Source organism: Cynocephalus volans, chromosome 2, assembly GCF_027409185.1.
Source record: "Cynocephalus volans isolate mCynVol1 chromosome 2, mCynVol1.pri, whole genome shotgun sequence".
NCBI classification, from domain to species: domain Eukaryota; kingdom Metazoa; phylum Chordata; class Mammalia; order Dermoptera; family Cynocephalidae; genus Cynocephalus; species Cynocephalus volans.
In genome coordinates, this window is record NC_084461.1 from 53060220 (window position 1) to 53082849 (window position 22630).

At 36.1% G+C, this 22630-nt stretch overlaps 1 protein-coding gene across 2 annotated transcripts in view; it reads left to right on the plus strand.

Moving 5' to 3' along the window:
* The window catches only part of IPO11 (importin 11), a 220119-nt gene extending 199566 nt beyond the window's left edge, over window positions 1-20553 (plus strand). For both annotated transcript variants that reach the window (XM_063086928.1, XM_063086929.1), the window contains exon 30: window positions 19153-20553. In XM_063086928.1, coding sequence (XP_062942998.1) covers window positions 19153-19317 — 165 coding nt within the window. In that variant the 3' untranslated portion in view covers window positions 19318-20553. The remainder of the gene's footprint in view (window positions 1-19152) is intronic.
* Window positions 20554-22630: the final 2077 nt, after the last annotated feature.

The following is a 22630-nucleotide window of genomic DNA, read 5'->3' on the forward strand; positions in this document are numbered from 1 at the left end:
ATTGGGTAGATCCAAATTATTCATTATGAATGTTTTATTGATATCTAATAAAAACCATTGTAAAAAGGTAAATTTCGTCTTTGTTCCTCTGCGTCCTGGAAATCTTTAAAACTTAATTCTTAAATTTTAATATTAAATAATAGTGTGAAAAACAGAAAACAAATTATTGCTTCTCATTCTGCAAAGAAAGAAATTTTACTGTTAATTTATATCCATATGTTAATTTATATCCGTTTTGGTTGTCAGTTACTTGTTGTTACTTACATGTTGGTTGTCACTTACATATCACGTATATTTTCACCAAATCTGATTATTTTAAGGCCCAGTTTATTTAAAATGTGTGCAAATCTTTACCCTCCAGCATTCTTTTAAAAGCAGTTCTCTGCTTACTCTTAGTCAAGTACCAAATAATCCCACCTGCTGCAGTGGCATAGCTGCTTCTTTTGACTCCCTTAAAATGAGGTCAAAATAAAACAGAATCTCCAGAACCAACCATTTTTCTTTTGTATTCATTCCACATACGTTTTTGAATGCTTTCCATATGCAAAGCTGATCTTTAAAATCAGTATTTCCTCTGCTAGGGTGTATTTCTACCTACACAACCCGTCTTCTGGTGTATTTTGATCATAGTTTGTATATATTGTTTAAAAAGTATATAATACCACTAGCTTATTTCCAGGCCAATTTCTTAAAATGGAAAAATTTACTTGTTTCTATCGTGCTCTGCTTAGATTCTGCCATCTTCTGTAAGTCTGACTTACTGACTGTTATACAGCTGTTAATACATCACTAACTTCATTTCCAGATGACACCAAAACATACAAAGGGCTGTTCTAGGACACATAACTTTACCTAAGGCAGACTGTATAAAAAATAAGGAATATTTCAAGATTGTAGACAGAACAAAGCTTTTCTTACAAGTGAGACTCTCAAAAGTCAATATTAAACTTACACCAAATCTTAGAAATACACTGTCGCAATGGGTAATTCAGCTCTTAAAAACCTCAGTTGCAAGTGACATTAAAACAGTCCAAGAGGGTAGGAAATAATGATTTGAAATAATCCAACTGAGATGCAGTAAAGACACAAATTGATAACCAGGCATCCTCCTGAGACAGCAGTTCTTCCTGTGATAGAGCTAAAATGTTAATCAAAAAATAGTTTGAGATCACAGAGGTCAAGATCCTTCACAGTAGGGTAGATAATGGTAATCAAAAGAACTGGAAAAGAACGTTCTATCTGAAGTTCCTTTGGAACTAAATAAAGTAATGACTTCTGAAGTTTTTTTTAGTTGAAATCTTAGATTAAGTGCCTGCTGACATCAGTATTGTTCTTGAGTATTGCAAAATAGATAGCCTCACTATTTATCATTTACTTGAATTCTCACTAAAAACCTTAATCACAAAGAGTCCAGCAACTATGCTACTTGTTCACTTGGAAACTTTGGCAATATGGTATTGGTCAATGTAAATAAAATCTTCAAGTTTGTAGATGAAGAACATAGCCTCACTTGGGAGAATTTGTTTTCAGTAACTTAGGTAACATGCCAGTGAACATTAGACTACTGCTTTTCTCTGCTGTTTTTTCTCAATAAATTATCAGTAATGCTAATTGTGTTTTTGTAAGGGACCTATCTTTCGAGGGAAGAAAAATTATGGAGACTTTTCAAAGAATCGTCCTACACATGGAAGTTGTCATTTTGAAGAGATTTTTTTTAATTATAAAAGTAACCTATGCTAATTCAAAAGTCACAAAATAAATGATGATATAGTGTGAAATACCCTTTCCCCAATGTTTTTACTAACGTTATGGTATATATCCTTCCAAATATTTTATTTATGTATATAAAATATATGATCTCTATGTAATACTGTAAGTTAGAAATACTGTACATCATCTTCTGCTTGATTTTTCTTAAATGTAAATGTAAGAAATACATTTACATTTATGAAAAGTAAATACATGAGCATATTTCCATGAACATAAATTTAGATTTGCATCATTTCTTTTAATAGCCACATATGATGACATTCTATTGAATGGATTTCCATCCCATGCCTTTTTTGAGCTGCAGTTCTTAAAGTGTGGTCCATGGACAATTGGGAGTCCCCACAACCCTTTCAAGAGTAATACGTAATACTCCTGAAATATGAAATAATAACACTAAGATATTATTACTCTTTTTATTGTGTAAACATTTGCACTTGTGTTACAAAAGCAATGTTGGGTACCCAGTGCTTGGAACAGCTGCTTGCACTTTAGCATCAATAAAGGCAGTGGCAGCAAACTCTACTAGTAGTCAGGTTTCATTTAAGAATGTCCTTAATGAAGTAGTGTACGTTATGAATTTTATTAAATCTCTACTTCTGAGTATTCTTTTAAAAATTCTCTATGTCAAAATGGGAATATTTTCTGTGACAGTGGTTGTTGTGCATAAAAGTGCTTTTGTGATTTAGTCATGAGCTGAATTAACTGCCTTTTTCCTGCCACACCATTTGAACATGAAAAGAAGAATGACTTACAGATAAACACGGTTATTCAGAATTGGGAATTTGGCATACATTTTCTTGAAAAGCAAACCTGTTACTTCAAGAAAAACAACCAGCAATATTTGTTGCCAGTGCTAAAATTTGAACCTTTAAGCAAAAATAAGAATTTTGGAAAAGTTTTATTTTGTGTCTCCGTGAGTTTGATAGCTTCCCAGTACTTACTTTTCACATGTAGGGGTTTAGGATTGTGATGTTTTGATAGTGAAATGTTTCAACGTTTGGAATAACTGCGTAACTCAGTGAACCAATATTTTCCACATGGCCAGTAAATTCGTGTTAAAAAATCATTCAAAAGATTTATTCAAAGGGCAAGCTAGACCAATGGATTTTAATGTAACAGAGAATGGAAAGTTCATTGATATGTTTCAAGTTTCATATTGTAACCTTTAAGAAACTGCTATTTGTGGGTTTTAGCGTAGTTTCAAAAGAGAGTAGCCACAATGATCTGCAAAGGCTTTTAAATATTCTTCCATTTTCTAACAACATATCAGGAAAAAAACAAAACAAAACTGTGTTTTCTTCATCTCCTTCAACCAAAACACATAATGCAACAAATTGAATTCAGTAGAGGGAGAATCCAGTGCCTCCTTTTAAGCCAAACATTGTAGAGATTTGCAAAAATGTAGAACAATGCCACTTTTCTCATTAATGAAATATTTTTGTTTTAAAAAAGTATAATTATTTTTTAAAAATACATTATTTGTGTTGACATGTAATGGGCTTATTGTTACTTTTAAATGAATTGATAAATATTTTTAAATTTTCTAATTTCTAATCCAGTAAATATTGATAGATTTAACTCATATAAACAAATGCTTGTTCTGGTCATGAGTAACCTTTAGGTGTGAAATTTTTAAGGGCCCTGAGGTCAAAATGTTTGAGAACCCCTGCTCTTGAGGGATTGAGATTGCTCCCATTTGAAGGTTATAAGCAGTGCTTCAATTAAACACCATTATGCACCTGTCTTTGTGCACTTCCGCAAGTTTGTCTGTAGGGAACATTCTTTGAAGTGAATATGCTGGACCAAAGACTACGTGTTTTTGAAATAGTGGTAGATATTATCAAATTGCCAGTTTATGTGCAGCAGTGGAACATGAGTTAGCCCACATCCTGGTGTATAGGATAAATAGAAAGCAGTGTCTTGTTGTTTAATTTGCTTTCTCTTAATTATGAACGAGGCTATGCATTTTTTAGATGTTTAGAATACATTTATATACCTTTGGTTGATGAATGGCTTGTTTCTATCCTCTTCCTCTCCATTTTTCTATTGGAAGTTTTGTTTTGTTTTTGCTTTTAAATAAGAGTACTGTGGCAGATTTTATTTCTTAAGAATAGCCATAATAATATTTCCCATTCCACATGCTCTTTTTGCCATGTGACTTTGACAGTCCTCCACATTGAGGTTGCATCTACATTCCCTTCCCTTAAAAATGATCAGGCTTGCTAATACTTTATGACTTCTGAGTCCAGATCGTAAAATACAGCTTGGACCTTGCTGTAGTTTGAATGTCCTTTCTGAATCTCCTGTTGAAACTTAATTCCCACTGTAACAGTATTGAGTATGAGAAATCCAACTATGGTATTTGAAAGGTGGGGCCATTAAGAGGCGATTGGATCTGAGTGCTATGCCCTCATGAATGGATTTATAGGTTAATAGATTATTATAGGAGTAGACTGGTAGCTTTGTAAGGAGAGCACATTAGTAGTGAACACATTCTTGCCTTCTTGTCATTCTGTGCCCTGCACTTCCTTGTTACTCTGTAGAGAGTCCCTATCATGAAGAAGGCCCTCACAAGATACACCTCCTCAACCTTGGATTTCCCATCCTCCAAAACTATAAAAAATAAATTTATTTTCTCTATAAATTACCCAGGTTTAGGTATTCTTTATAAGTGATAGAAAACAGAATGAGATACACCTAGTTCTATAGAAACTCTTGTTCTTGGATCCCAACGACCATACTGTAAGGAAGCCCAAGCAGCCAGAAGGAGAAGTAGGTTCTATTTTCCCTGGATGAGGTTCCAAGTAGCAGACAGCATTAACTGCTAGACATGAATGAATGATGTTTCAGACGATTACAGCACCCAGAGGATTTGAATCACTTCCAGCCTTTAAGTCTTCCTAAAGCCTCATAGTTCATAGAGCACGAAATCCATCTCACTCTGCCCTTAAGAATTCCTAATCTGCAGAATCCATGAGCATTAAACTTGATTGTTATTTTATGTCACCTAGTTTGGAGTAGTTGTTATGCAGCAACCAATAACTGGAGCAAGCTATTTATAGATTAGAGACATCAGCTTGTAATCAGGCATCCATGTTACCTCCAACTTGTTTTTATTTTTTAGCATCTGCATGCTCGAAATGATCTACCCCACTCTGAAGAACATGTGTTTATGGTTTTATTTGTTTCATTTAAATTTTGAATCCATCTGGAAATATTTTGATGAAGGAATGATGTAGAGTGTCAGCTATTTTTCTTTTCTTTTTTTTTTATAGTTAGCTTTTCATCACAAAACTAATCAATAGCCTATCTGTATTTTGAACTTCAGATTGTAGTCTGTTGACCAGCCTATTAGGATTACTGTAGCCTAACAATACATTTAATACCCGTTTTTTTACACTTTACCTGAAAATTTAGTGTTATATAATTTATAAGTTTAAAAGAATTGTTAAAAAGTCGTAATCTAAAATGGAAAAGATTTATGCTTATTGGAAAACAAAGCAAAAACAGTATTGTTTGAAAGTCAGAGGCATTAAGAGTTTAATGTTTTTAATGCTAAGAATTGCAGGTTTATCTCAGAATATTTCTTAGATCAATCTAATAATACTACCACTTATTCTTTGAAGTAGTACATTGAAAGTAACTACTACTTTATGGTATCAGCCTAACTATATGGTATTAATAAAAACATAACATATCAAAAGGTAAGATGTGCTATTATAACTCATACAGTTGCAGGAAAACATAAGAATATACCCATTAAGTTAATTTAAAACCATGTTTTAAAAAATAATTTAATTCTCCTTGTATAGTGATATATTCACAAATAAAGTATCACTTCTGCTAAAAGGGGATTTATTAACTAACAAATATACAAATAAAATGGTTTGGATTTCATTATGTCCTAGCCACCTTAATTCATTTTTACATGAATGTTACAAGGTGAAATTATCTATGACAGACTTTAAAACAGCTTTGCTCAGTTCTATGATTTTCTATTTCACATGTACAGTGTATGTGAAGATCATATTAATAAGTCATCTGATTTTCTGAAAATGTCCCCTTGAAATAAAGTAATTTAAAATAAAGCAGATATAAAAAGAGAAAGGCTTTTGTTATAGAAACTATCCAGGTGTTATTTATAACTCTTTGAACTTAAACCAGAGTTAATTTCTTCCCCACAACTTTCTCTACTAAGCTGGAAGAAACTGATGAATTTCTTAACCCTATTCAAAAATGGCTTTCTTCATTGTGTGAATTAAGTCGAGTTACTTTTAGATACAAACAATAGAAGAGTAAAGGTTTTTTGGGTTTTTTTAAATAGTGGTTCTCAGCTGACTGTTATTTTACTCCCCTCCCCCAGTGATTTATAGCATTGTCTGAGGACTTTTTAAAATTGTTATTAATAGGTAGGAGTCAAGGATGCTGCAAAATATCCTACAGTATTTAGGACAGCCCTCTATAACAAAGAATTATCTTCCCCAAATGTTCAATAGTGCAAGTTTGAGAAACCCCTAATTAAAGCCAGTTATATTTTGTTGGTATAGTGTTGTTTGAGTTTAGATTTTGTAAGTAATTCGTTTTGTTTCACTGAGAGTGGGGCAACTGCAAGAGTACCATTTAAGAATATTTATTAGGTGTCCACCATGTGCCAAAATAGCAGCAGGTTGTAGAGAGCCTTGTATGCCATGTAAGTATAGTAGGCAGAATAACCCCTCCCATCTCCCAGCCATGTTCATGTCCTAATCCCAGGAACCTGTGAATATTATATCACATTTATCAAAGAACAAAATTTCAACCAATTGAGTTTCAAAGATTTAATTGCCTTTTATTGGCAATTTGTGAACTGGAAAGCATCCAGTATACAGTATAGACAGTTACTCCCTTGGAGATGGCAGAATAGTTGGTTTTTGTAAGGTAGCTTGAGCAGGAACGAGGAAGCAGCATAGTACAAAAAGCAGATTGGTTAACATCGGGTTACTTTTTCTTATATAGGTTAAAGGAAAGGAGGCTTCCTTATGCCAGGTTTACTGGGCCCCTTTTTATTGGTTGCTGTGAATCTCCTGGTTTTTGGAAAACTGGTCTGTTTTTAACTTCAGTTTGATTGCATGGCACCTCACACGAGTGACTCCATTCTGGTTTGGTTTGGTCTGTTGGGGCCTAGTGCAGGAGCTTAGTCCAGAAGAGTGGCCTCACATACATTTTATTTAACATGTGGCAAAATGTAATTAAAGTTGCTAATCAGCTGGGTGATCATAAGGGATATTATCCTGGGTTATCTGAGTGGGTACATTTGTAATCGCAAGAGTCCTTGAAAGTGGAAGAGGGAGGCAGAAGAGAGGGTCAGGATGATGCAGTGGTTGGCTTTGAAGATGGAGGAAGGTGGCCATAAGCCAGGGATTGCAGGTGGCCTCTAGAAGCCAAAGAAAGCAAAAAAACAGATTCACTGTAGAGTCTCCAGAAAGGAAGTTAGCCCTGAGACACCTTGATTTTAGCCCAGCAAGACTCATTTTGGGCTTCTAACCTACAGAACTGGAAGATAATAAATTTGTGTTGTTTTAAGCAACTAAGTTTGTGGTAATTACTTACAGCAACCATAGGAAACAAATATACTGAGAAATTTGGATTTTATTTGGTAGGAATAGGGAGCTGTTAAAAATTTGTCATCAAAGGAATGACATGATCAGATTTACATTATAAAAATGATTATTGTACAATCATATTTCACCACAAATTTGCTTATTCACATGCTACAAACTTCATAAATGACAATGGACCATGAATCTTCAGATACCATTTGAAACTAAACTTTGTATGAACCCTAAATTCTAGAAATATTATGTCCACATTTTCATACTTATGTCCACATTTCATGACTAGAAGACTTTGTTTACTGTTTCTCTCTTCTCTTTCCCTTTAAAGTTATCTATAGAGATCTTTGACTCATTCCCTTAACACACTTTATAGATGTTTGTTCTTTTTTTCTTTAAGAAAATGGCCACTATGTAATTGTTACACTATAGGCTCTTTTCTCTGTTTCCTTTGTACATTTCCTTGGACTTTAGAGTTGTTAACCATACAGCCTCTCCATTAGTCCTTAGCCTTTATCATCTGTATTAGTCCATTTCTGTTGCTTATAACAAAATACATGGAACTGGGTGATTTATAAGAAAACAAAATATATTGCTTACAGTTTTGGAGGCTGGGAAGTCGAAAGTCCAAGGAACACATTTTTAATCCATTCACTATGTCATGGTCCTACAATCTAATAATGTCTTCAGTCACCTCTTCAGTTACCATTTGTAGGATTTCCCACCCTCAACAGTTACAGTGGGGATTAAGTTTTGGGGGGACATTCAACCTAAGACATCATCCGTAATTGGGTGCCACCTGTGGGGCTTACTGCACCAAAAAACCTTATAAATTATTTTTAATTGAACAGCTATAGATGCATGTTATAAATGCTTTTGACTTTCGTAAACAAAATTGTATTTTATTCAGAAAATCATAATGCATCCTATCAGAATTTCTCTAATAGAAGGAAATCTTTTCACTTTGTCATTTTTTTGGTCATATAAAAAAGTTATTTAAAAAAATAATTTATTTGGCTAATTTACAGAATAACTATGTTCTAACCAAGTTTGGCTATAAAGCCAATTTTTCTAATGCAGATCCTATTCTCTCACTGATTTTTATTGTAGACCAGATGTACATGTATTTAAAATTTTGTTTGATTACTTTTTTATTTTGCTGTTTTTTTAAGTTTTTAAATTTTTTTTAAATTTAAATTTTATTTTTCAAAAACAGTAGAAAACTTTTGGCAAGAAAAGATTTGCAATTGTACTTAGCCATACATAACTGCATGCTAGGGAAGAGGCCTCCTGCAGTGTTGTTACACTTGCTATGTAAATGAACTTCTCAACCCCTCCCCCACCTTCACCATTCAGTCAACTACTATCCCTTCCTTCACTCCTGCCCCCCCATACACACACACACACACACACACACACACACACACACACACACACACACACACACACACACACACACACACACACACACACACACACACACACACACACACACACACACACACACAGTACCTGCATCATTCAAAACCAGTATTCAGTGCAGCTGTTTTTTACCATATCATATAAAATTTTTTATTAGATTGTTAATTTTCATGATCTTAAACACCATTCTTTTGAAAATCACTTCACATACAGGGACTGTGATTTATTTTATCTTTGAATCCCTGCACTTAGTACAAAATGGGTTTTCAGTAACTTTTCATTAAATTAGTTGCTGTTGGTAACAAATTTCTTAAGTTCATAAATCTGCAGTAGTATGAGTTATCTGCTAAGAACTGGAGATTGGTGACCTTTGTTCAGGAAAAATCTGACCTTAACCAGGTGTACCAGTTGACTAATGTTGCTTTTTAATTGGTTCTGATACTCTGCTTATTTTCCTTTTATTGTGAATCCATTCCTTCAACAAAAAACAAGCCTAATTCTCAGCCATTGGTACAAACTCATATATAGTCTTCAATCCCAAAGGTATTGTAGATATTCTGACTGTGGGTATTCCATATTTATGTGAACCAAATGTTGATAGGCTTAGTTCTCTTAAACTGCAGTAACAAAAGGTAAATAGTAGGACACCTATTTTAAAATGTTTAAATAGTATTGTTTTCTAAATAATTGGCATAGTTTACATTTTTGTTAATCACAATGCTGTTGTGGGTTTTTTGGAGAGTTTTCCATTTAACTTATGCAGATTATTAAATAGTGGAGGCCCTGCTGTGGAGTTGTTTTCTGTTTTGTGCCAAGCCTGTCTGCCAAAATAATTTTAAAACATGCTTGTGATCATTTCAAGCACTTACCAGCAAACTTAGGTTAAACAGCCATAAAACTTGTATTTTCCTTCCCAGAAACAGTGAGTTAATCCAGGTCTTAAAATATTGCAATTTCTTTTAACAATTTTGTTATATCAGCAGATGGACAAGATGGAAAGTTTCATTCCCCCATTTATTCCCATCATATTCTGTCATTTTTTTAAATTATTGATTTACAATCTGATGAAATATGGCCCCAGTTTTTGAAAGAGATTGAGGACACTGACTCATTATTAAACTTTTTTGCCTTTATAAGTTCTCATTCAACATTTCCTATTTATAGCACCTGCCCTTTTCAGTCCTTCACCTGATAGCTTGACCTTGTAGAGCATTTTATCAAGAAACTTGAGATTCTCATAAAATTTGCTCGGTGATCTCACTTCTTGGACCACAGATGCAATTGGAGAAATGAGGTATAAGAGAGCAGGTGTTTCCTATAGATGGTTCACACTTGTAATATTCAGATTTCTCAGTTTCTTTAATATGGGTGTAGACAGAAATAAATGATACTCAGAAAACTCAAATAGCATATCCAAAGATGACATATAGATTGCAAATAGAGATCTCATCTGAATTTTCCTCTGTTTCTCTTTATCCTCTTTCCATTCTCTCCATCACCTGGTATCTACATATAATAAGCTCAATGTATTGTGTCACGTATTTGATTTTATAGTATATTTTCTCACGGAATGTACTAACATGAATATTAATTATATTTCTTGGAAGTAAAAGAATCAAAGGCATTGCTGAGCAGTAATACTTTTGGTTATCTAGCAGGCAGGTATTTTCTAATTTAATGACATTGGTGTACATAGCACACCCCTAAAGTTCTTATTACCCTTTGTTATATAGTCACTTCACTTTAATGATGACAAGATGAATGGAAAGAGAACATTTTTCTATTATTTATTAGTTATGTATTAGAGGGTTTTTTTTTTTTTTTAATGTAGAGATTACCCCATTGCTGGAAATTTAATGAAGATAGTCCTGCTAAAATTGGTTTATAGTAGAAATGCTTTCATAAAACATGTAAAGGGTCTTCTCAAAAGGCAGTGTATTTTTATAGTATTCTGAAAATGCATCTGTGATTATATTTTTCTTAGTGCAAAATTTACCCTGTTTTTCTGCACATTTCCTTTTTGTGATATCACCTCATCCTCATGACCTTCTGAGCAAACTGATGCTAAGGATCTGCATCCTAGTTCTGATGTCATTAACTTGAGAAAAACCATATTTGGATGTCACTGAAAGATTGGGGACATTAGTTTTTCTCATCTCGAAAATGAACTTGCCAGGCTAGCTGCTTAGAAATTGTGTAAGTGAATATTTATGTAATCTAATTGAGATGTCAGTTGTAGAGCAGCTACAGTCCTCATCTCAAATGGCTGCAGAGAGATGCACTTTTGTAATTCTTGAGTCCATTTTAAAAAATAACCTTTTTATTTTGGAATAATTTTAAGTTTACGGAAAAGTAGCAATGACAGTACAAAGAGTTCCCATGTGCCCCTCACCATTTCCCCAGTGTTAATATCTTATATTACATTTATCAAGTGCAAATGGTACATTTATCAAAATTAAAAAAACAGCACTGGTATATTACTATTAACTAAACTCTGGACTTTATTTAGATTTCACCAGTTTTTCCACTAATGCTCTTAATTCCAATATTCAGTCCAGAATACCACACATTGCATTTAGTGTGGGTCCATTTTTCATAGTTTTCTGTCTCTCCTCATAAATGCCAGATTGTCAATTGGGCCTCTCTACTGCTGTCTTTGTTTTTGCTTGTAGCAGGTTTTCATCCCCTTAAATTTGTGCATCTAAGCAAATCTAAGCAAAAATAATCATACTTGTTAGAAATGTGTGGAAAAGAAGAATAAATTTCTGATTTCTGTGAACAAATTCTACTGTGAATAATTTGTTTGAATTTGGACATATGAGTGCCAAACTTTTTAAATTGTTCACAGGAGTTAGTTCCTATAACCACTGCCTCCCCCTCCCCCACAGTGTGTTCTCTATGGTTGAGGTTGGAAGATTACTGAGCCCTCTGGATTGTGACCTGTTACTGTCCCTAAAGAAGACTAGAAGAATTTAACCTAAAGTAAATTAAAGATTGGTTGGCCTCAGTTCTATTTTGCTATGACTGGTACACCTGCAGGTGACGCTTCTAAGTGTTATTTAATGATACATTAGTGGTAGAAGAGAAGACTTTAGGCAGAATGCTGGATTTGATATAACAGACTCTAGAAATAATATGGAACCACATTTACTTGATCAGTGAAAGGGAACACCATCCCCTAAAAATGGTGAGGTGGTAATAAAGATGATAGAGGTGGATTTTCAGTTACAAAGAAGGGAAAACTAGGGCACTCTGTATTTAATGATCATACAATGGGTTGGAAGAGGGGATGCAGAATCACCAAGACTTTTAAAAACTTCACAGGCCATACGTCCCATCTCCTGGGACATAGCTTTTAAGTCAGGGACTAAATACAAGGTATATTTTGAAACTGATGAGTAATTTTTATCCTTATACCTTGACATACAGATATGTGACAGTCATTGGTGTATTGTTAACATATATATGTATATAGTTACAAGAGAACAAACTAAACTCAGAAAATAATAGGTCTCCTCACTGCAAGTTAAGGTCAGGAGAAAACAGGAGTAATTTTTGATGGTTCCTATGTGACATAAATTTTATATAATACTCCCAAAAGTCCATCAAATTGGTAAGCTTATTGTATTAGTCTGTTTTGTGTTGCTGTAACAGAATACGTGAGACTGGGTAATTTATAAAGAAAACGAAATTTATTACTTACAGTTTCTGAGGCTGGGAAGTTCAAAGTCCATCTGGTGGTGTTGACAGTGACCCAAGGGTCTCACATTGCAAGATGGTGGAAGTAGAGAGAGCAGAGAGAGAGAGAGAGAGAGACTCTCCTCTTCTTTTAAAGTCCTCAGAACTACACCCCTGACCACCATTTTTAATCCATTCACTAGTGCATGGTCCTGTACTCCAATCACCTCTTCAAGGCTCCACCTTTCAATTACCATAATAGGATTTCCCACCCTCTTAACAGTCACAGTGGGGGCTAAGTTTCTAATACATAAAACTTGGGGGACACAATTCAAGCTTTAATGAGTTTTGGGGGGACCTAATTCAATCCACTACACTTATTGAAAAAAAATTTGTTTACTACATGTTTACCATCTTCTTGTACACTATTATGTACTCATCTGTTTCTGGAATATACATGTAGTCCTGATCATTGTACTTAACACATAGTGTACACGTCAGTCTGCTAGGGCTGCCATAATGAAATACCACAGTCAGGGTGGTTTAAACAAATTTATATCTCACAGTCCTAGATACTAGAAGCCCCAAATCAAGATGTTAGCAGGGTTGGTTTCTCCTGAGTCCTCTCTCCTTGGCCTGCAGATGGCTGCCTTCTCACTGTATCCTCACATGGCCTTTTCTCTGTGTGCTTGCATTTCTATATATCTCTTACAATGACACCACTTATATTGGACTAGGGCCCCATTTTTATGGCATCATTTAACCTTAATTACCTTTTTTAAGGCCATATCTCTAAATACGATCACATTGGGGGTTAGGACTTCAGCAAATGAATTTGGGGAGAGAGAGAGTTCAGTCCCTTACACTATAATTATATAAAATTCAGAAAAGGTCAATGGTAGGTGGGAGTGGGGGCGTTAGATAACTTTCTTAATAACTGAAATGTTGAAACATTTTAACAAATCTAGAAAAAACACACAAGGAGTTTTGTTTGCCAGGTCTTTGATTAGCAGACATCCTACATTTGAGAGAATTCTTGTAGAATATCCCAAGTAGTTAATTTATATAATTTATCCTTAAGAGATGATGGAAATGTAAGTAGTTTTTCAAAGTGTCTGGTACACCAAAACTGGCACAAGACGAAATAGGAAATCTAAATAGACTTTTAACAAGAAATTGAATTAGTAATTAAGGATTTTCCCACACAAACACATACACAAAAACTCAGGCAAAATTACTTCACTGGTGAATTCTTACCAAGAATTTAAATAATCAGTATTATACATTCTTCCAGAAAATAAAGGAGGATGAAACATTTTCTTGTTCATTCTATGATGATGGTATTACCCCGATACCGAAGCCAGACAAAGACATCGCAAGAAAGGAAAACTACAGATCACTATGCCTCCTGAATATAGATGCAAAAACTCAAACAAAATACCAACAAGCTGAATTCAAAAGCATATAAAAATAATTATACACCATAACCAAGTGGGATTTATCCTAGGATTACAAGACTGATTTAACATCTGAAAATCAGTGTAGTACACCATATCAGTAGAATAAAGAATACAACCACTTGATCATCACAACAGATACAGAAGAAGCATTTGACAAAATCCACTACCCATTCATGACAAAAACTCTTAACAAACATGGACTAGAAGGGAACTGTCTCATCCAGGCATGTACAGGGCATTTACAAAAAGCCTGTAGTGAACATCATACTTAATGGTGAAAGATTGAATGCTGTCTTCCTAAGATTAGGAACAAGGAAAGAATGTCCACTCTTGGTCTTTTCTGTTGTAATTCTGTAGGTCCTGGCCTGTGCAGTCAGGCAAGAAAGCTAAATAAAAGGCATCCATATTGGAAAGGAAGAAGTAAAACTATATTTACAGATGATATGGACCTTTTTGAAGGACCTGGCAAAAAAAAAAGAAAAGAAAAGAAAAAAAAAAGAAAAGAAAAATCTATTAGAACTAATAACTACAGCAAAGTTTCAGGATACCAGAGCAATATAATAAGTGTCTGGGAAGAGGGAAGGAGCCTAAGTACTTTTAAAAGGCTTAATGGCTCCACAGAAATGCAGTCAACTATGTTACAATTTTTTAGAAAAGTCTTAACGGAACCAAACATTCCTAGGTGTCCTGTCAGAATTAGAGTGAAAATTGGAATAGGTGTGATGAGATTTAGTTGTTGAGTGGAATTTTGAGGCAGATGAAAGTGATGTAAAAGTCACTGTGACATTTTGGGGTGCTGTATACAATGGTGACTCTAAGAATCTCATCCCTTAATTTGGTGGTCTGGTGTACACTCAGTAGTCATGATAAGTAGGAGGTAGGTGTATATTGTTCTCTCTTCTTCCAATTTCCAAATATTCAAGAGTCAGGTACCTGTGATACCACCGTGGGTTGGTAGGTGAAAGTGCCACAGATAATTCAAAAGAAGAGAGACTCCACAAGTATCATCTAATTTTGTAATTAAGCTTTTTATTTTGAGATAATTGTAGATTTACTTGCATCATAAGAAATAATGCAAGGAGATCCCATAAACCCTTCACTCAGTTTCCCCCAATGATAACATCTTGCAAAACTTTAGTACAGTATCAAGGCCAGGATATTGACATTGATAAGAGTGAAAATCCAAAGTATTTTCATCACAACAAGAATCCTTCATATTGCCCTTTTAAAGTTAAACCCACTTTCCTCCCACCTCTGCTTGCTCCCTTTGGTACTTTGATTTTTGGTTGAAACCTGGACATTATTGGTATCGTGTTATGAGACTCTGGGTCTTATTTAAACCGTTTGTTTTAGCAGGCTTCTTCTGACACTGTTCTGGCAGGGGAAGAGGGGATGCCACTTTGTTACTGCTAGGTGGGCGTAGGAGGCCAAGTTCTCCTCTAGGCCCCACTGATACCTCCCTAGGTAAGAGAAGGAGTTAAAAAAAAAAAAAGTTCAGGCTCCCCAGGTGGTCTGCATAGACACTATTGAGGGATGGGTAAGTCGAATCCTTCTAACAACCTGGCATGAGTGGGGTGAGGCTGCAGTTTTTTCTGTGATGTTTAGCTGAAGTAGACCAATTATTGTCTAAAAGTTTTCTACCTTGCTAGGCTGTCCCTTTCCTGGTCCTTTGCCTTGAGAGATTTAGCTTTTATTGGAACTTTTTGTCTGTACTTATTGGTATTTCCAGTCACTGGTGTCTTTAACTCCAAGTTGGGGATGTTTGAATCAAGAAAGAAGCCAGGGAACTCACTATCCTGTTGTGCTTTAGGTGCTGAGGCCTCTAGTCACTTTATCATTTTCTCTCTACCTTTTGGAGTCTTCTTAGGTTTGCTGTATATATAATGTTCAGGGCTCTTAGTTGTATTTAGTGGGAGAAACTAGAAAAGATACTTTATCTATTTTGGAAGTGAAAGTCTCCACCACATCTACCTTTGCAGTATATTTGTTCCAAAAGCAGATTTAGAATTTCCTGATTACATTAGAAAACTAATTATTTTCTCAAGAATATACTGCCTGGTAAACCTGGTAGGCATTCTGTATTTTTTCACACTTAATCAAATAATTAAGTTAAAGTTAGGTGGTCATTTTTTGTATAAAGGTGATATATAGTTAAGTTCTTTGGAGATGCTATCAGTGACTACATGTCTCTTAATTCTGGTGACAGATGGCACTATTACATTTAAGGAAATGACATCTGGATTTTTAGTTGATGTGCAGCAATGATTTTTCTCTGATTTCACATATTTCTTCAAAGAAGGTGTCATTAGCTATGATTAGTAATGTCTATCATAGCCAAAATAGACATTTATTTGCTAATAGCTATTTTTTGGCTTAAAAAAAAATGATTTTTTTTTTTTTTTAAAGATCTTTTAAGGTGTGCAGTTAGGAATTCTGTATGACTTCCTCCTTCCTTCTTCTCTCCAAAGCTCTCCTTCCAAAAGACATTAATGTTTTTAATCTTCACATGGCTGATGACTACACTTTTATATAATACTGATGTAGTGTTATGCCATATTTGGTAGGTTTTAGTTTGGTATACTTTTTATTAGTCTGTTGGAAATTAAAGTATAAGATGTGATAAATTAACTGTTTACAGTTTCTTATGCAAATTGAAACGGCATTTAAACCACGCTACTAAGCTTTGTTTTAGTAGTTGGAGGGACTTGACTTGGTGAATATCAATTTTAAGCTCAGCTGCTTTTCACTCATATCATAGCATATAGTTTTATTTACAGATAATTCTCAGTGTTTAAACAAAGTTCACATCCTCCTTAACAGGAGGATTTCTTAGAACTAAAATAATAATGAGAGCTGGGCTTTAGCTTAGTTGGTTAGAGCACAGCCTTATAACACCAAGGTCATGGGTTTGGGTCCCCATACTGGCCAACCACACCCTCATCCCCCAAATAACTAAATAATAAAATGATATTGAACATTACTGCATGTTGCTTATGACAGCAAATATTTTTAATGTTTATCTTCAATTTCTATGCATTTTGTAGAGTGATGTCTTCAGACTTGTAGACACAGACCTTTGTGTCTGCAGTTCTTGGTGTTCTTTCTCCTATCTCTCTTCCAGGGAAATGAGTATTAAAAATATGCCCCTTGCCTTGGGTTTATCACGTACACTGGGAATGGTCACGTATGTGGTTTAATTTCAATTTTATGGCACCTATGTGTCTGCCTTGCAGTTGAATTTTCCATTTATGGTCAATATTTCAGGCAGCAGATGTGGTTTTAATTCAGCTACTTCATCTTCCTAGAACAAAACTGAGTATCAATAAGGCAGGAGAAAGATTTCTGTGCAGCCATATTGGGCACAAAATCTCATGTACTTTACTTAAATAAAGACTTGCAGATGTTCAGTTTTATTGATAATGAGATAGTATGCTGCTTGCATATTATTTTTCAATAACTAAATTATAAAGCATTTAAATAATGATAATTACCAGTGGTAACAACAGTGTCAGAAGCCAGAATATTTTTTATTTATTTTTATTTTTTTTAAAGACCAGTCAAGTGAAGCAGTGAGAATGGAGAAGGAACAAAGAAATCTATAGCTGGTTGTGATCAATTATTTGTAAACACCAGCGCACTTGGACCTACCTGTTGCTTTGCGTTGCTTTGCCCCCCACAGATTTGTCACCCTACTTCCCCTGGGTGACGGAGATGAAAGGATTACTCAAAGCCCATCTCTTCTGAGCAGTGAGAGGCCCTGAAGTGGTTAATCTCCCTTTGGGATGCTCAAGCAAGAGCCATCCCTTCCTTGGGAAGTTAACCCTGAATTGGGGTTCTCTTCCTGCATTTAATGTCCAGACCAGGAAGTTACAGGAAGAGAACAAAGGTGGGGTTATAGTTTAACAATATAGGCTGGTAATGGTGAGACAAGTCAGATGACATTCCAGTAAGGCAACTAAGTGGTCCTATCAACAACAGTTTGATCTTAGCAAACATTCCTTCCTATAGCAATTTCTCAATATCTTTACATAACAGTCAGTAACTAGTCTGTCTTTTGAGCCAGCAACCTGCTGTGCCACAATCCTTATCTTGCAACAGAGACTTATAGCCTGAGGGAAATTTCCTGTCCTTGCAAGATCAATATTTGAAACTGCAAGGCTTTGGAAAACCAGGCCCTGTGAAGTACATATGCTTTTTAGTATATTCCACACTTACCCCCAAAACTTTTATACCTTTTAAATTGTTACAAACCAGTACCAGTTTGTGTCAGGAGTCATAAAATTATCTATGCACTTTAATCTGGTAATTCTTTTGAAATAGCAATAGATATCCAAAGAAAATAATCTGAAATGTAGAGGAAAGGCTGTTTACATAGTAACATGAACAATTGTCTGTGATAACATTGTATAGCAAAATCATAGAAAAAATTCTTTAAAACTATGCTATGGTCACTTTAACATGCTATAACAGAAAAAAACTATGACATTACAAGATACAGAATTCCTAAAGTGTTTTAGAATAGAATTTTCTGTGGTGATATATAAATGCAAAGAGCAGGACTGATTGTGTATTTATGTATATGTATGTATGTGCATGCCACAGGCATAGAAAAGACTAAAAGAAGCCCAAATATTTTTTGTTGTTATTGTTATCTTTAGGGAGTAGAATTATAGATTTTAAAAATTTTAGTTGTCCTTCTTTTGTTTTCCAAATACCGCAGTGGGGGAGGAGGAATAAAAGCCTTTTTAAAAAATTTATTTATTTTTATTTTTAAATTAAAAAATTGTTTTCTTTTTTTTCAATTTGAAACACCATAAAATTTAAGTAGCATAGCAGTTCAGGGAAGGGCAGAGTCTCCTCCCTGAGTCCTGAGGGCATCACTGATTGCCACAGAGTAGTGCCTAGTCTCTCTACGAGAAGCCTAGACCATTGTATTTAAATACCCTTCATGTTCTCTTCCTTTTAGGATGCTTTCTACTAGGTTTTTATGCTTTAAATGGATGAACTCCCAGCTCTTGAGAAACTGGGTTACTCAGAACAACTTATGTTCAGAGGGCTTTAGGGAACTGCGGATAGACTAATTGAATGAAATTTTCTTTGACAAGTTTTTCCACCATAAGACTATTTTAGAATCCCTTATAAGGGAGGAAGATACAATGTCAGTAAGTCACATGTAAGTGGAAATTGTTTTGCTTCTTTGACACAGTTTGGCTCCTCTCTGTATCCCACAGCTGGCGCTGAAGGACCCTGTACACACGGTGTCACTGCAGCAGTTCATCTACGAGAAGCTCAAGGCACAGCAGGAGTTACTGGGAGAACAAGGCTTCCAGTCCCTCATGGAAACGGTGGACACAGAGATTGTCACCCAGCTACAGGAGTTTCTGCAAGGATTCTAAGAGCACACAACACATGGCTGCCTCCCCTTACAGAAACAACCGAATAAGCCAGCCTGCCATCTGTAAATGAAAGCCTGCTGAGATCAAGAATAACTTGTGTATGAAAATAAAGAAGTGAAGACCACACATTTTTTTACTAGAAAATATAAAGAATAAATGTAAATCCCACATAACTAAAATCACAAACCTATCCCTCAAAAGAGCTTAATTTTATATTTATGAGGGGGCCCTGTGTTTACTAGAGGTACATTTGATGACAGTAGCTACTTAGTTTCCTGTTAAGAAAAGAAACTGATTACCTTTCAGTCATGAACTCATAACACTTGAGAAGATGAAGGTTAATGTCTGAGATGTTTTTCTGCAACCAAAATTGTTAAATTTGGCTGCCTTTTCCTTTTTTTAAGCTAACGAAACTACATGTTTGAAAAATGACAAAGCTGTCAGATGATGCAATTAAAGACATTTGTGCACCAGACAAAAATATATAAATAGTGACAAATATACATTACTAAGGTTATCTTGCAAGGGAGTTGTTTTCATCTGACATAGAAAATGTGTTTTATCAGAAAAATGCTTTTATTTTCATTCTAGTAATTTGATACAGAAATTAGTAAAGGCATTTTTTTTTTCTCATTTTATTTTCAGTAAATACATTTAGTCTGTAAATGTACACTGTAAGGCTCATGAAATGTGGAAGACCTCTGGTCATGATTTGGTCCTAGTTCTTTTGTTACTTTCGAAGGCCAGCAGCCCTATGAGCACCGAGAACTGGGCAGCCCCTAGTCCCACCTATGCTGTGATAGTCCCACATGGCTGTGACAGGCTGTTCAGCACTTACCCGTCTCAGGTTCCTCAGTGCAGGGGTGCATCGGAGCCTTGATGATACGGGTGCACCTTGAGGACCCAGCAGTAATCCCCAGGGTACCAACACTGATGTAACTAGTCTTCCTTCCTTATTCCTCCAACATTCAGTACATAAAAAGAGGAAAAGGAGAAAATAAAGCCTTACTTTGTTTTACTTGCCATTTATTGTAAGGAACCTTTAAAACAGTTTTTAGGAAATACTGAAAAGCAAGGTTGGAAAATGTTTATCTTTCTATAGAAAGTTGGGTACAGTATGTAACTGCGGGAAAACCACAGCCCCTTTGTAAGCTGTGGAACCCAAAGTGTATGGGGATATTTGATGTTTTCAGCAAGAGAAAGAAAATATGGTCCAAATTAAATTTTCCAAAGATACCTCACCTTTGACTAATTTGTCTGCTTATTTTTCTTGCCACACACAAAAAAATGAGTTCATGAAAGTTGCGCAGTGAATTATAGAGGGAAGTTTTCTTTTATACTCAGGCTTTGGTTCTGTACTACTAGATGGCAGTAACTAGGTAGAAGTCCTAGTTACCCTTTTAATTTCTTTTCACTTAAAAACTAAAAGCTCCTTTAAAGTGCTATTTCTTGATCATTACTATTCAGTTCTCAAGATTGATCTATGAATACTTTTTTCTGTTGACTTAATTATTTTCATTTGAAGCACTGTCCCCATTATTGTTATCAGAAATTCAGTTGTGCTCCAGTTTTTCAGTTATAGTGAAATACTCCTTTTTTGAAATTCTGACAAATTTCATTATAGTGCCATAGCAAATAGCACAAAAATATCTACCTTGCAAAAAAAGTAAAGAGCTTATCTCAGGAAAGAGTTTTGTTCGTTATTTATTTATTTATTTTTAAGTTTATTAATATATATTTTTTACATTTTATGATGTGCAGCAGTTGAGCGGGAGGGAAAGAAGGGAAAGGGTAAGGAAATAGGGTTGGAGAAGGAGGAAGGAGGGGTGGGGTTGAGGCCTGTGGCACCTCTCTTTCCTGCAGGGCAGACCAGGGGGCTTCTAGCGGTGTCTCGGTCATTGCTGGGCTGGTTGCGGGTTGGGGGGTGTGTGGCCAAGGCCCAAGGCACCCCACTGCCCTGGCTCAGGGAGAGCCTGGGACTCTTCCTGTGGTGGTTCAGTGGTTGTTGCTGGGCTGGTTACAGCTGTCAGGAGAGCGTGGCTGAGGCTCTCAGCCCCCCACCGCCCCAGCTCGGGAGAGCCCAGGGCGCTGCCTGCTGCAGCTTGGTGGTTATCGGTGGGCTGGTTGCAGGTATGGGGGTGGGGGTTGGCCTAGGCCCTCAGTTCCCCACCACCCTGGCTCAGGAGAGCCCGGGGTGCTACCTATGGCAGCTCAATGGTTGTCACTGGGCTGGTTGCAGGTGTCAGGGGGCATGGCTGAGGCCTCCAGCCCTCCCTCCTCCCTGGCTTGGTAGACAGGGGATTTCTGGTCCTTCTGAATTTTATAGGTTTTCTTTGGTGATATGAGACCTTTACTATTTAATAATTTGTCTCTGGTCTGTGGGTATTTTGTTTTTTCTTCCAGTTCTGTGTTGGACTATTTGCTGTTCCTACCACTTAAACTCTGCACTGGAACTAATTTGTTGTCCTTTGCTTACTTCTAAAATGGGGGAACTTCCTGTGGGGACCAGCACTTGAGCTCTGTGGTTGAGCTAAATTGTTGCTTTGCTGCTGATTCCCTAGGGAAGACTTTTTGTGCAGCTCAGGTTTTAATGGTTGACTTTAAAGGTTCTTCCAGCTTTCGTGAGATCCAGTACACCTGGGTTGCATAGCAACTCTGGTCTGGGCCTGAGTCTTTTCAGAAAACTGCACCCCCTGCAATTCTATATTCCTAACCTGTCTCCACTGAGAAGTCCTACGCTGATCATAAGGCAGGTCAGCTGTCCTTGCTGTGCCCCAGTGTTTTCCCAGTGGGCTTATCTCCCCTAACAAATGCACTCCAAACACTTCCCATGGGGCAGGCAGTGCACCAGTTCCTTGCAATGACTCACTAGCCTCTGAGTGGCTCCTTTTTTTCAGTTGTCTGTGGCCTCTTGCTCTTATGTGGGTCCACAGGAACCTGGTTAATGGTCTTGTTGGCTTGGGGGCCACCAAGGCCTTCTTCTCCCCTGCAGCCTCCAAGCAACTGCATCCGAAGGGCACAGCTGTGGCTTTTGCCAGCTCCTGCTCTGTTCACTCACCAGCTCCAGCCTTGAAGCAGCCAGGGCTCAAAATGGTTGGAGTGGTTCTTTCTCTCATCGTGGCTGCTTCTGCCTTTATTCACTCTGTAGGTCTCTCTTCCCCTTCTCCTGATCTCTAGTGGCCCCAGCTTGGCTGTTATTGTTTTTTAATAGTTGTAAATTGGTTGATCTGTGGGAGATGCTGGGGACCATCTATTCTGCCATCTTGACCGGAAACCTTGGTTCATTTTTTAAACTCATAAGTTAAAATAGGCT